At 42.3% G+C, this 13,519-nt stretch overlaps 2 protein-coding genes across 2 annotated transcripts; both read right to left on the bottom strand.

Moving 5' to 3' along the window:
• Window positions 1-827: 827 nt before the first annotated feature.
• LOC308379486 (matrix metalloproteinase-25-like) lies at window positions 828-5,608 on the bottom strand (the record flags this gene model as incomplete). Its single annotated transcript, XM_080856647.1, has 10 exons — window positions 828-1,084; window positions 1,279-1,560; window positions 1,705-1,854; window positions 2,045-2,127; window positions 2,235-2,319; window positions 2,526-2,705; window positions 2,847-3,151; window positions 3,579-3,732; window positions 4,136-4,268; window positions 5,513-5,608. The coding sequence occupies 10 exons, from the start codon at window positions 5,606-5,608 to the stop codon at window positions 828-830; spliced, it is 1,725 nt and encodes a 574-aa protein (XP_080712773.1).
• A 3,672-nt stretch (window positions 5,609-9,280) lies between these two features.
• On the bottom strand, window positions 9,281-12,075 carry LOC308379848 (protein unc-119 homolog A-like; the record flags this gene model as incomplete). The annotated part of the gene is made up of 5 exons (XM_080857110.1): window positions 9,281-9,411; window positions 9,609-9,781; window positions 10,101-10,194; window positions 10,659-10,772; window positions 11,820-12,075. 5 exons carry the CDS (start codon window positions 12,073-12,075, stop codon window positions 9,281-9,283), a joined length of 768 nt encoding a protein of 255 aa, XP_080713236.1.
• Window positions 12,076-13,519: the final 1,444 nt, after the last annotated feature.

Here is a 13,519-nt window from a genome sequence, read left to right as displayed (position 1 = left end):
GTGGACATTACATGAGCCTCCGCTCCCGCACCAATAGGAAGCAGGAAGAGCTTATTTCCAGAGGCTTTGACCCTGCTGAACTCCACACTAGCACTCTAATAGCATCATTACACTCATGACTGCACTGTATACTCTACTTTAACAACTATGTATTCTTCACTTATGCTATATTTTGCACAGTCTGAACCACCAACACTGTTGAAATAATATTACTTTACATATAACCAGCTGTATATACGTTGTTCATACTCTGCATATTTAAAAGTATAGTATGTCGTTTTTAGTGGCATCCATTTTAAGAAATGGAATATAGTATTCATAATTATGTTTTTATTAGTGTACTGTATTATTACCTGAAAACATGAATCGTAGTGTTTTCGTTAGCCTAGAATGAGCCCTTCGTATCTACATAGGGAGCAGGTCCTCTTCCACAGAGTGCACCATGTTGCACCGCCATGTTTCTACAGTAGCCCAGAACGGACAAACCAAAACACTGGCTCGAATAAATGGCTTTTCTTCTTCTGCACTTCTCTGTAAATAATACTGTATTTTTGTATTTCTGGTTAGATGCTAACTGCATGTCATTGGGTTTGTACCTGTTCTCTGTACAAAGACAATAAAGTTGAATCTAAACTAATCTAATGGACAAACTTAAGTGTGCAGATTCTCGCAGTTGGAATATGAGGTGGTATTTTATTGGATATTTGTCATCCTAAAATGGTCGTTATTGTCTCATATCTGCTGGTGTCTGTATTCAACAGTCCGCAATATCATTGTTTACATTTGAATTAGAAGATATATAGGTCTGCTTGTCTTGATTGTCTTGCTTAAAATCCAGATAGTACAATATGGCAGATGAGAGCCAGGGGCAGTGTGGTGATCCAGTGCAGGGCTGTGGTGGTGCGAGCCAGGCCTCTGGAACAGCAGCAGGGCACAGACACCTTGGTTGTGGGGGTGAGCTCTGTAACTGGAGGGTCACATCTCATCCAATCAGCTGCAGTGGATTTAGCCTTGATGTGTCCTTCATCCAATCCTCCTCTTTTAAGCACCCAGTAGGAGGAGCCCTTGAAGAAATATGTGTCTCCTAAAACACAATGGAAAAACATTATGGGGTGTGAAGAAGTCAAAAGGCTAGAATATTAATAATAATATCGATACCAGCTTCAGGAAGTTTGACCAATAATGATTATTTTGGTAGTGCACATTTTTTCATTCCCTGATCCCCCACCTGCCCTTCCCCAGCATATAGAACTTCACTACCTATGGGAGCAGTCTTACCATCCCCCCAGCTGATGATGTCATCCGGATCTGCAGGCACCCCTTTCCAAAGTGAAGCTGATCTGGGGTACCCCACCTCCTGTCTCATACCTGTACCCCCCTCGTCAAACCTCCAGAACTCCCCACCACTGAACAGGTAGGTTTTCCCATTGTGGGCCCACACGAATGCAGCCTCCAGTTTGGTCGGGAGATGCCCTGCCGTGTTCCACATGCCCCAGTCAGCCAGGGGACGGGGGTAGTCAGGGAGGGCTGTCCTGTCCTTGAACACCCAGTACTGATCGCCTGAGAGAGGCAGAAAACGCATGTTTACACAGTTTACAAACACATACATGTGTTGGGTAAGTTTGAACACACATGTTTAGGTTCACACATGGTTTAAAGTACAAACTGTACGTATGGTAAAGGAACTTCCTGTTTTTTCCTTACCGATGAAAAAAACAATGTGTCCATTGGCCCTCTCATAGACAGTGTCAATTCTCTCCATAGTGGGAGGAAGACCAATCCAGAAGTTTTCAATCAATGCAGGGATGAAGGACAACAGAGAGCCTGAGTGCTGGACCCGCCAGAAGAATTTACCTGAGAGAGAAAGAAAGTAAGAGAGAGAGAGATAACCAGAGGGAGGGAGGGATAGAAAGAAAAGAGAGAGAAAACCACGAAAGAATAATATGATGTATTCCTTTGAGTATGTGTGTGTATAGATGTATTTGTGTGTAGGTGTTCAAATGTGTTTGCATTGATTGAGCCAGTTAAATAAACTTAAGTTTACCCCTGAAAAAGAAGACCTCTCCTCTGATATTGGCGATGGCATCATAACCTCCCTCACAGCGATCAGGTAGGGCAGGCACTGGACTGGGGAGATTATCAGCATGGCCATTATTATCTCTTTCAACTTTCAATTGTATCACAATAATCATCGTCCTCTGTTTGTGTAATGAGGTGGCGAGTTTCATCCTTACTGATCAGATGGTCTCGGAGGCAGAAGACTGGGAATGGGTGGCAGCTTTGGCATCACAGGTGTAGGCAGTGTAAAAACACTTCTTCCTTCAAAGACAATTCAACTCATGTCATATCCAATTCCTTTCAACACAAACCAGCGTTACTGTTACAATAGACTGAATGCCGTCCTCAATAAATACAACTGTATACATGTGTGTGTACTATGTGAGTGGCTGCATGTGTGTAGGCGTTTGTTTCTACACAAGGGAACACAGACACATTAGCGCACGTGTGTGTATGCGTGTATGTACCATAGACAGCCTGGATCCCCAGCTGGTCATCTCTGGGTAGTGTGTAGCTGCGGAAGTCCCCTACTGAGCCCTGATAGTAAGGCCTCATGATGGAGGGGACGGTGAAAGAGTGGGAGAGACCCAATGCATGGCCAAACTCATGGACGGCCACCGCAAACAGGTCCGTGGTTCCATTAACATCTGACAGAGGGAGGAGGTGGAGATCAACCATATAGCTTATAAGTGATGAGGGATAAGGATATTTAGGAAAATATGCAACGTGTGTCGATTTATGACATTATCCACAGTTGGTACATGCAAGTCTATGAGACTCATAGTTACCTCCATAGCTCCAGTGTTCCCCATCATCAAAGTGTGTGTTCCCCGCCATGTCCCCTGTCCCAGGGAAGAAGGCATGTGCCAGCGTTCCCCCACGGCCGTCGAAGGGGTATCCGTCATCATGGTAGCCGCGCGGGAAGGACACCTCGATGTCCACATCCTGGCGCGAGCCACTCGGTATTGGGTGGAGCAGGTAGAAGCGCAGGGGTATGTGGTCACCCCAGGCTCGCAGGGCATATGTCAGGATTATCTCCACATGCTCTGGACGCAGCCAGGGGGAGCGAGAGGGGGACGGGAAGTTCAGCACACTGTGAACAGAGAAGATGAGAGTGAGACATGGAGTGAAAAACAATGCACCGTTTGTGAATAATAGTTATTAAGTTACAAAAATGCTTGCTTGCTTGAGTGGAATTGATGTCTTTGTGGTTTTTCCTTGCTCTTACATTGATATACAGATTCAAACAACACAATAATTCATTTTGTGGTGTAAATTGTCACCCTTTTGATAGATTTACGTTAAATCTCATACAACACAGTAAAGGTCCTAGTTTACACCCTGACAAATGGTATGAAACAGAATATCCTTCACTAATGTATTATGTTGGCTTGCCTATGTATACGGGACAATTCCCGAAACAATATTTTTACTTGCTAGTGATTCCAATCCAAGTTGACAGTTACACCCAAAACCAGGTTCTTCTTGCATATATACTTTGCAGAGGCAGTTACACACACCTCCATGTAATTTCTGTTTTAGGCCAACTGAGGCCTGTCAGACTATATCTCTTCTTCCTCTTCCTTCTCCTTCTTCTCCGCAGCAGGTCTTCAGTGCCAATGATGTCCGGTAAAGAACAGCGAGGTTTGTCCATGAGAGCAGAGGTGGCCCTGTCTGAGATCAGATGTGGACAGAGAGCATCATCTTCACAACTGACTTTAAGAAGAACGCACACATGAATGTCATCATTGGAAGACGATTTCATGGGACTTAAAACTGGAAACAGAACGGAAGGAGAAATCTGATACGTTTTCCTTTCTGCTCTGATTCAAATTATTTAACATGATGTCCTGATCCAGGTATGGGCCTACGGTGCTAATCAATTATTTAACATAAGGTCCCTGATCCAGGTGTGGGCCTACGGTGCTAATTAATGATTTAACATGACGTCCTGATCCAGGTATGGGCCTATGGTGCTAATCAATGATTTAACATGACACCCCTGATCCAGGTGCGGGCCTATGGTGCTAATCAATGCCTCCTTGTCCCAGACCTCTGAGCAGGTCATTTCAGTTACCCAGAGTTCCTGTTTCCTCCAGCCCAGCAAAGCGCTGCATCTCTCGGAGAGCTCTCTCAATGGTGTCCTTGGTGTGGAGTCTCCCTGACCGTACATCTGGAGGGGGCAAGTAGCCATAGCGGCTCAACCAGTCCTACAAACAGAAAAATAGATCATAGAATAGGAGAACGTAGGATGTTGCTGTGCCATGTTTGGCATGAAATATAGGCCAGACCACATACATCTATGACCTCATGTAAGTGGATCTCCTTACAAGGCTGCTGGTTCAGTCACTGTCACTGTCCCCAGTGCCCAGCAGAAATCACTTGAGAAATCAGAGTTCTCTCAACGGACTTCATTTCATGTGTTTGGGGCATTCATGTGGCATTGTTTGGGTGCCGTCACATCCAAAGAGGGCAAGAGCCAGACCAATCAATAAAATGATTTCGGAGATCTCCTTTACCTCATGCTTTGCTATGGTTTACTGTCAGGGATGAAGTCATGCAGTCACTACATGATTAGGTAACAATGATACACACAGGTCATTCTCTCTCTCTCTATTTTGCCAAACTGCTTGCCCACAACGTATACAAGAAGCTCAGTTGATGTTAAGCTCTATAATGCATTTGAATAGATGAATGTTACAATTAAAATTCAAAATTCAAACAGCCTAATCTTATAATGGGCCAGTATACTTCATTCAGAGTGGCGGTTATTTAAAGTGTGGGAGACTTAAAACTGATCAACTTGCAAACCTCCACTAATTTCTTTATAAAGTTACAAACAAATGATGTAAAACTACCATGAAACAATGGAATCTTTTTCTCATTGGGTAGGCCTGTATTTCCATACTAAGAGCACGACAGTGTCTAACTTCAGTAAATCCCAATTTTCTGGCAGCTGGTTGACATGAAAAACATTGAAAACATACCGCATGCAGTAAACTAGGCCTATAACTTTCAGCATTGCACGAAATAGACTTTTGCTGTACAAATTATTTTGTCAACATTGGCTACTGAGGTGTGTCTGTGCTTGATATTTCGAAATAGATAATGCTATTTGTAGGGCAAAGAACACTTATACTCCTACGGTTATCATCACACACATTACTTTGATTACCTCTGCAGAATGTCGTTCTGTTCCAAAAAAATGAATATTTTACGGTGAAAATAATAGAAAAATAACTTAGTTGGGTGAAAAGCTTCATACTTTCTTGATCAAAGTTTTTTTTTTTTAAAGCTTACTGTTCTTTAATGTATCTATTGTAGGAGTTCGACTATAGACTACAACATGAATACAAAGCCAGCCTATACAACACCATAATCATCGATTCCCACAGAATGGTTCAGGTTCGTGTACAATCAGCTGTTTTTTAGGCAAGCGGGTGTGTATACTCACTACTCCACGGGAGTACTTGTCCGTAGTTGGGGCAGGGATCGCCGCGGAGATGCTGAGAAGCATTAGTCCGACTACAGAAAGCGCGCACTGGATCATTTTGTGGGAAAGGGTAGTCAAATAATTATAGAGAAGTAGGCTACATCCGATTTGTCACGAAAACTCCTTATGAAGAGAAATAGTTGCGTTTGGCCAACACAATGCGCACATCACCAATGATATTTGGCACGGTAAAGGACATTTCCCCAGTTACAGCATAATTTATATTTGAAGAGTTCCGATTTTGCAGAAAGATAGGCGACAATTCTCAGCAACAAATTCTCAGCAGACGCTATAGGATTCTGTTTTCCATTTGCGTTTTGCCCCAGGAGACTAGGCAGGGCCCAGATCAATACTCATATAAGACCTCCAGTAACGGGGATGCACTGGCTTTCTCCTCAGGCTGTATGGATTCCTGGCAGCAAAGTGGTTGGCTCTACTTCTCCCTCCCTCTGTCTTGCTCTCTTCCTTCCCTCTTACTCTCTCTCTCTCTCTCTCCTTCTCTCTCTCTCTCTCAATTCAACTCAAAGCATTTATTAGCATGAATGTTTTTTAACACTATTGCCAAAGCTGATTCAACACATACATATTACAAACACATACAGAAGGACAAAAATAAAAAACAGAGTTGAACAAAAATAATCAACAAATCAACAAAAGAATATTCCAAAAATAACAACAAACATACAGTTAGTTTGGCATTCTGTGGCTTTACTGGCTGTCCCTCAGGTCCCTCTCTCTCTCTCTCTCTCTCTCTCTCTCTCTCTCCTACACACAGCCACAGACAGGTTTAGTTTTGGAATGATTCTGTTGAAAATCACTTCTGTTTATGGGTTGTGATTGCTAATGCTGACTAGTTGGTACACTCTTACCGTTTCATATTCACAAATTCATATTCTACATGTATACAGAGGAACACATTAAACCCTCACACACTCACACATCAGGCTGCAGGCAGACATACAGTGGTAGTAAAGATCATGGGCGTTGCAACCGCAGAGGATGAGAGTAATTCCCCCACTTGCTGACACAAGATTCTACCCCTCGTCCCCCTCCCCCTTATTTGTGTGGGATTACCAAATAAACTAAAATACACAACATCAAAAAACACATTCCGATTTGAAGTTCATACGCACATACACACACCTATGCATAGTCAGTGAAAAGAAAACAAATTCAAAGTCCGTACAAGTAACTAATGTTACCTGCATTAAAAGAAGAGCAGTCAACAATATAGAGGTATGAAACGATGCATCAGGCTATATAGATAGTTAATAATGTAGAATTAATATTAAAAACTTGATATTATTTACATACTCTTGTTTTTAAGGAAATTAATGTAGTAACTTCATTATGATTTGAAATTTTTGCGAGGGAAAATGACTTACTTCCCTCTCCCAGAATCCCCTACTTTTAAAACGGTCGATTCTCCGCTGGTGAAGAGATGTATCCTACACTACTTAGGCACACACACACACACACACACACACACACACACACACACACACACACACACACACACACACACACACACACACACACACACAGACGCACACAGCCCCCACACTCTATCAATCTATTGAATGGACAGACTGTGCATGATGAAAAGACACAGAGATAAACCACTCTGAAACACAAGCAGCTGGAGTACTTTATGAGTCATAAACACCAGAGAGTCTGTTACAACTCCTCCATTATGTCCAGAAAGAGGGAGAGGAACAAGAAGATGAGTATCTTTACTTGACTAATGAGAGATGAAGGAGGTTATGAGACGAAAGACAAGAGAAGAGTAGCATATGTGGAGAGGAAGCCTGGGGGATGGGAAACAAGAGAAGACAAGAGAAGAGGAGAGGAGAGAGAGGCTGGGTCAGAAACTGTTTCTTTTCTCCATTGAATTGAGGCAGTCAGTCCAGGGTGAGATAGGGTGATCAGTCCCTGTATGTGTGAGTAAGTGTCTGTGTTTTTCTGTGTCGTTACCAGGATACAACCCCCTGAAGAGAATGAATGTGTGTGTCTGATCCGAGAAAGGATGTTTATGCATATTTGTATAAGAGGATGGGAGAGGGAAGCAGACAGGATTAAAAAGAAGAGGGCGAATTACCCCTCTTTTCTGCGCGTGTTCTTTTTTTATACTGCACAGTGGGACTCAATGAGCTTCCTCTACAAGTAAATCAAAACACAGATGGTTGCTCGGTAGAAAAGGTTACTGCAAACTGACCTTGCCTTCCCGCTTTCTGTGCAGTAAGAGCTTCTTTATAATCTTAGCACTGTTGGAAATTGTAGCCATCCCATCATATACAGTACTGTACACTGTATATATTATACAGTATGTTTGAGAGATCTGATGTTTTTCATCTGACTCGCTGATAATGAGAATGATTACTTATTGTAGGGGGAGAGGAGTCAATGGATGTCCATGCTGTCCAGATAGTGGTTAATAATTAGATGCACACAAGTATGTACACAAGCATGTACACAAGTACATGTAAGTATGTACACAAGTATTTACACAAGTACATGTAGACAAGTATGTACACAAGTACATGTAAGTATGTACACAAGTATATGTACACAAATATTTACACAAGTATGTAAACAAGTACATCTACACACATACATGAACACAAGTGCATGTACACAAGTATAGTGAACCTGACAGTTACTTTTCAGGGCAATATTAGAACACTCTCCATCTTTAAACAAGTGTGTGGGTTTAGAATATTTAGTTTGTGTAATCAAACAGTGGTGAAGAGCATTTAATGAAGGCCAAAATGCCATTACCATATAGGCAATCAAACTCTCAGGAAACAGGCAGTGGAGATGAGTAGGAGGAACAGATCATGTGGATAAACTAGCATTTGAATCTAAGATGAATACATCAAAGCCACAACACCAGTTACAACAAAATAATGAAACTTAAATGAAACTTTTTTTGAATCATTCCTTTATTTGTACAGGTGGTCTTATTGAGATAATTCATGAATGAAATTTGTACATAAGCATCACCAATGTTGATTTTATCCATACCAGGAAAGCTCAAATGTTTATAGATGCTTTTGTTGGAGAATACACATCAGGCTGCAGGCAGACATACAGTGGTGGTAAAGATCATGGGCGTTGCAACCGCAGAGGATGAGAGTAATACCCCCACTTGATGACACAAGATTCTACCCCTCCCTTTGTGGGATTAAAAATAAACTAAAATACGCAACAACAAAAAACACATTCCGATTTGGAGTTATGTATCTGTAAACACACACATACACACACCTACGCATAGGTGAAGTGAGATTGACCTAACGGACACCCAGCGGTCAACAATACAGAGGTATGAAACGATGCATCAGGCTATGTAGATAGTTAATAATGTAGAATTCATATTAAAAACTTGACATTGTACTTGAGTAGGAGGAACAGATCATGTGGATCAACTAGTATTTTAATCTAATATGATGAATACATTAAAGCCACAAGACCAGTTACAACAAAAAACTTTTTTTGCACAGGTGGTCTTGAAATGAAATTTCTACATAAGCAACACCAATGTTATTCACCCATACCAGGAAAGCTCAAATGTTTTTAGATGCTTATGTTGGAGAATACAACATCAAGGAGCGTGTTCGCCATTCTCAATTCTCTCGTGTCTCTGACTCCCTTCTCAGACCCTTCAAACCATCGCCAGGAAGTAGTTACTCTATTATGATGCCGTCTTGCTTCCATTGCCAGGAAGTACTATTCTGTTATAATGCCGTCTTGCTTCGGGCAGAAGGAGTATTCGGCTTTGTGGTGCATGATCAGTTTGTCATTGGCGAAGTAGAAGCTGTCCGACCGTGTTTCAAAAGGGCTTGCTATCATCTCTCCAACTAGGAACAAAGCACACACACACACACACACACACACACACACACACACACACACACACACACACACACACACACACACACACACACACACACACACACACACAAAACACACATCTGTGTCTTGACATCTAACAAAGAACAAAACATTGAACAAAGTATTAGAACATTTACTTTCTTCTGACTTTTTAAAGACCTACCCATCTCTGGCTCCAGCGCAGGCAAACTGTAGATGTGCTCACAGGTGTTCCGGGTGTCCGGGATGCAGTACCCAATCTCAAAGTCAAAGGATTTAAGCAGCAGGTTACGGAAGTAATGCCTCTCAATGAGCCGGAATTTGTTTACGGCCTTAGTTCCCACTGTGAACTCCAACCTGCATAAGAGAGAGGGGGAGGGAGTAAGAAAGGAAGAAGAAGATGAACACGGTGCTTCAGGATTCCTTATAAAAGGCTGGGCGAGACTCATTTGGGAAGTTGAAGAGATAGATGAGTAGAATCTTAGAAGGTAGTTGATTTGTCCATCTAAAGATGTTTCATTGATGGTCTCATAGACTGCAAAAGTATATTTGTGTAAAAATGTAAGTGCATTTGAGAGGACAAGAGGGACACACACACACACACACACACACACACACACACACACACACACACACAGAGATTAGTCTCCTGTATTAATATACCATATCAACTTACGTGGCTCCGATCTCCCTGAGGCTGAGGAAAGCAGGGGAAAAGTGATACTGAATAAATCTCCTGGGCGGCTGCTGCTGCTGCTCGGCACTGATCTCTTACAGGGAGGATAGAGGGCACATTAGAACCAGATGACCACATTAGAACTGCTAATGATTACAATGACTACAGTTTGCCATTTTAAGTGTATCTCTTTTCTTCATCTCATCATCATCAACATCATCATCTGTTTTGGAACCTAAACACACAGACTTCAGTCATATGTAAAGTCACCTCTTTAGAAAAACAAATCGTGTATATATTATATAACTTGTAGACTTGGGTGATCTTTCATTTGTTTCCAGACAGAGGAATCCTTTTAAAAATACCTGTAAACATAGAGGTTACACATAGAGAATATACATACACACTGGACAGTTCGTACGAAGAGAAAAAGGGATCTTTTTCCAAAATATTTGGGTTATCTCATGAAGGAAAGCAAATCATGATGACACAACCACATACACTGCAAACACAAACACAAACTTACGTGTTTGTGGTTGAGTTTGTGCACACACATACCTGTTGGACAGTGTTTTTGAAAGTCAAGAATGACGGCGCTACTCTCCATGTCCCTGATTTTGAACCGTGAAAAGCTGATGTTGTAAATATTCTCCTCAGGACAACACAAGTAGTCTGTCCATAATGACAAACACAAAAAAAAAACATACACATACGTTAGCACATCAGCTCATCACTGGGCAATTGCTGCATTAATGATGTTATGCCTGATCCCATGAGGGCACTGACAACCTGCAGGCATACCAAATATCACTTCCACATTAGTCAGACAATGATCATTCATGGGGTTTAAAACCTGCACTTTAAAACAAGTACACTTCTGCATGAAGCTCAAGACTGCACCACTAGAGGGCATGGTTTAGGGAAGTGGCTTGTCTGTGCTGAATCATCAATCACGCAGTTGGTCGGCTACTGAAAGGTTCTCCAGGCAAAGGAGAAAACGCCAACATATTTTGGAACTATATGTAGCTCTAAATGACTTCTGTATCATATGTATGTGAGCAATAAAATATTCTCATGCTAGTCTGCAAGTCTTTTACCTTCATGTCTGCAACCTTTACGTTTACGTTACATTAGTACCATCGGCTGAGTGAATGCACTTTTTGTGGTAGCTTTCAGTCCCTGATAAGTAAGCGAGGTGCTATGTGTCTACGCAGAGAAATCCTCACAGGGCTGGATGACACATTACAGAGCCAAATTAATTTGAGAAAATCTAGCAGTAACCTTTATAGTAAATAATTGTAAGACTATATTCATTCCATGCAGTTTTTTCAGCTGGAGGAATCTGCATGCTGGGATGAAGGATACACACAGCTCTCTCTCTTAATGTGCTGCTATGTTTGGCTGTAGTCTAGTCTTCAACTACAAACTATGAGCTGTACTTTATAAAACCATGCTTCCATACTGTTTGCATATCAGCTATATTTGTACTGTTTCACAACAGCACAAACTGCAGTTCTAAACACCTGTCTCTACAGAAGTGATTGTGTGTCCAAAAGCAGAGTCCAGAAAGTCAAACACCTACTTTTAGAGTAGTGAGTACTTTACAGTAATACGTTCTTGAGAAGATTTTATTACAGATTGAACCTATGTAGAACCTATGACAGTTGAGGGTACTCTTAATTGACATCAGCACAATCGTTATGGCAACCGTAGACTCACCCTGTGTGTATCCTGCTAGTCTCAGGACCTGCTGCGGTGTCACGGGTTCATTGGGATCCCAGTCGGGCCCTAAATCCCCCTGTGCCTCGGCCACCGCCTCCCCTGTGAGGAACACACTCCAGTCCACCATGTCACTCTCACCTGCCCCCTGTCCATCCATCTCCATCTCTGTCCCTGGCCCTAGCTCAGCTTCTAGTGGAGGTGATTCCCATTCTTCCTCTTCACTCTCTAGTTCCTTGTCATTTTGGCTCTCCATTTCTGTGCTTCAGGAATACTGCTGTCCTTTTATTTACCTCTCTTCCTCTCTCTTCCTTTCCCTCGACCTTACAGATGGTGCACACACCACACACTCTGGGTGTCATTGCCTAAAACAGATTAGTTGAAGCTGAGGCCACTAATCCAAGACAATCCTCAATTAAATACAGACGCAGCAGCCTATGGCAACACGTCAGGGACAAAACATAAAAAAGAGATTAGTCAGGGTGTGAGTAAAGAATGCAGACATAACTGGACTGACAGCGGAGTGAATGAGATTTTAAATCCCCATTAACATAACATCAGTGAGAAACTTTTCACCTTTTGTTCTGCCATTCTATAAGGTGCAGATTGCACATCTTTCATGATGCAACAATTCACCCTGTTCAGCAGAATTGTGAAAAAGGTCACTGTTCCAGTAACACATTTGGAAATCCACTGTTTTGAATTGAGTCAACCGGATGCTATGATGCGATATTTGCGATGAGTTTGGACAACCCACATCCTGTTTTACCCTCCGACCATGTGATTGGCTGTCACCATGACAATCAAATGGGAAGTTGATTTGTGTCATCTCTGAGCTATGATTGGTCCCCAGTGCCAGTGGTTCCCGGAAGGCTAGAGCAGTATCTGCGCAAGCAGAAGTTCTGTAGACAGTGGAAGACAATGCGAGATGAAAGGCTGAGAGATCAGGTATGGTAAGTTATTTTACTGTTGTTTTTACTCAACACCTCGCCTAGCTCACAGTATTAGTATATAGAGGTTTCCCAAAGAGGATTTTGATGGGAATGAACCTTCTCATTTACAAAAAGCTACGATTGTAGTTGAAAAATGGTATGTGTTTAGCAATTCAGAAACCGAAACAAAAAACTGAACCTGCCTTTTGTGTGCTTACGTTTGGTTCTCCCTTCATCTCTGCTCCAAACCTACACAGGCACAGACAATGATTTGGTTGCTGCTTTCTGTGGGTCTTTGCATCCGTCATGTCTTCGCTGCATCAACGCTGACTTCCTCACTGGATATGAGTTCCACCATGGCAACTCCAGACGTAACCACAACAAAGCCCAGGATCAGCACAGTCACAGAAGTGTCAACTACATCAGTGGTCAGTGACGCAACAACAGCAACGAAAACAAACACAACAGCAGAAATCAACAGGACACTCACGGCAGAAAAAGTGGATCCCGCTGAGGTAACGACAGCAGATTCGTTGCTTGAAAAAACAAACATTTCAAAGACAACTCTTGGACTGACAACAAACAGTAAGACTAACACACTGCAGACAAACGCTTATGTTTTGGCTGTCACTGCAACACCCAGACCACCTAAACAACAGCTAGCGACAGCCTCTTCCACTTTAATCACCTCTGCTGAGGAGTCCAATGCCATCCAGAGCACAGGATCAAGCCCCACCACAGCAATGCAGAACAGAGGCCCCCAGCTGA

This window comes from Sprattus sprattus, assembly GCF_963457725.1.
Source record: "Sprattus sprattus genome assembly, chromosome: 18".
NCBI classification, from domain to species: domain Eukaryota; kingdom Metazoa; phylum Chordata; class Actinopteri; order Clupeiformes; family Clupeidae; genus Sprattus; species Sprattus sprattus.
Note: the sequence above shows the minus strand (reverse complement) of the source record. Positions and strands in the feature narration are given on the sequence as shown.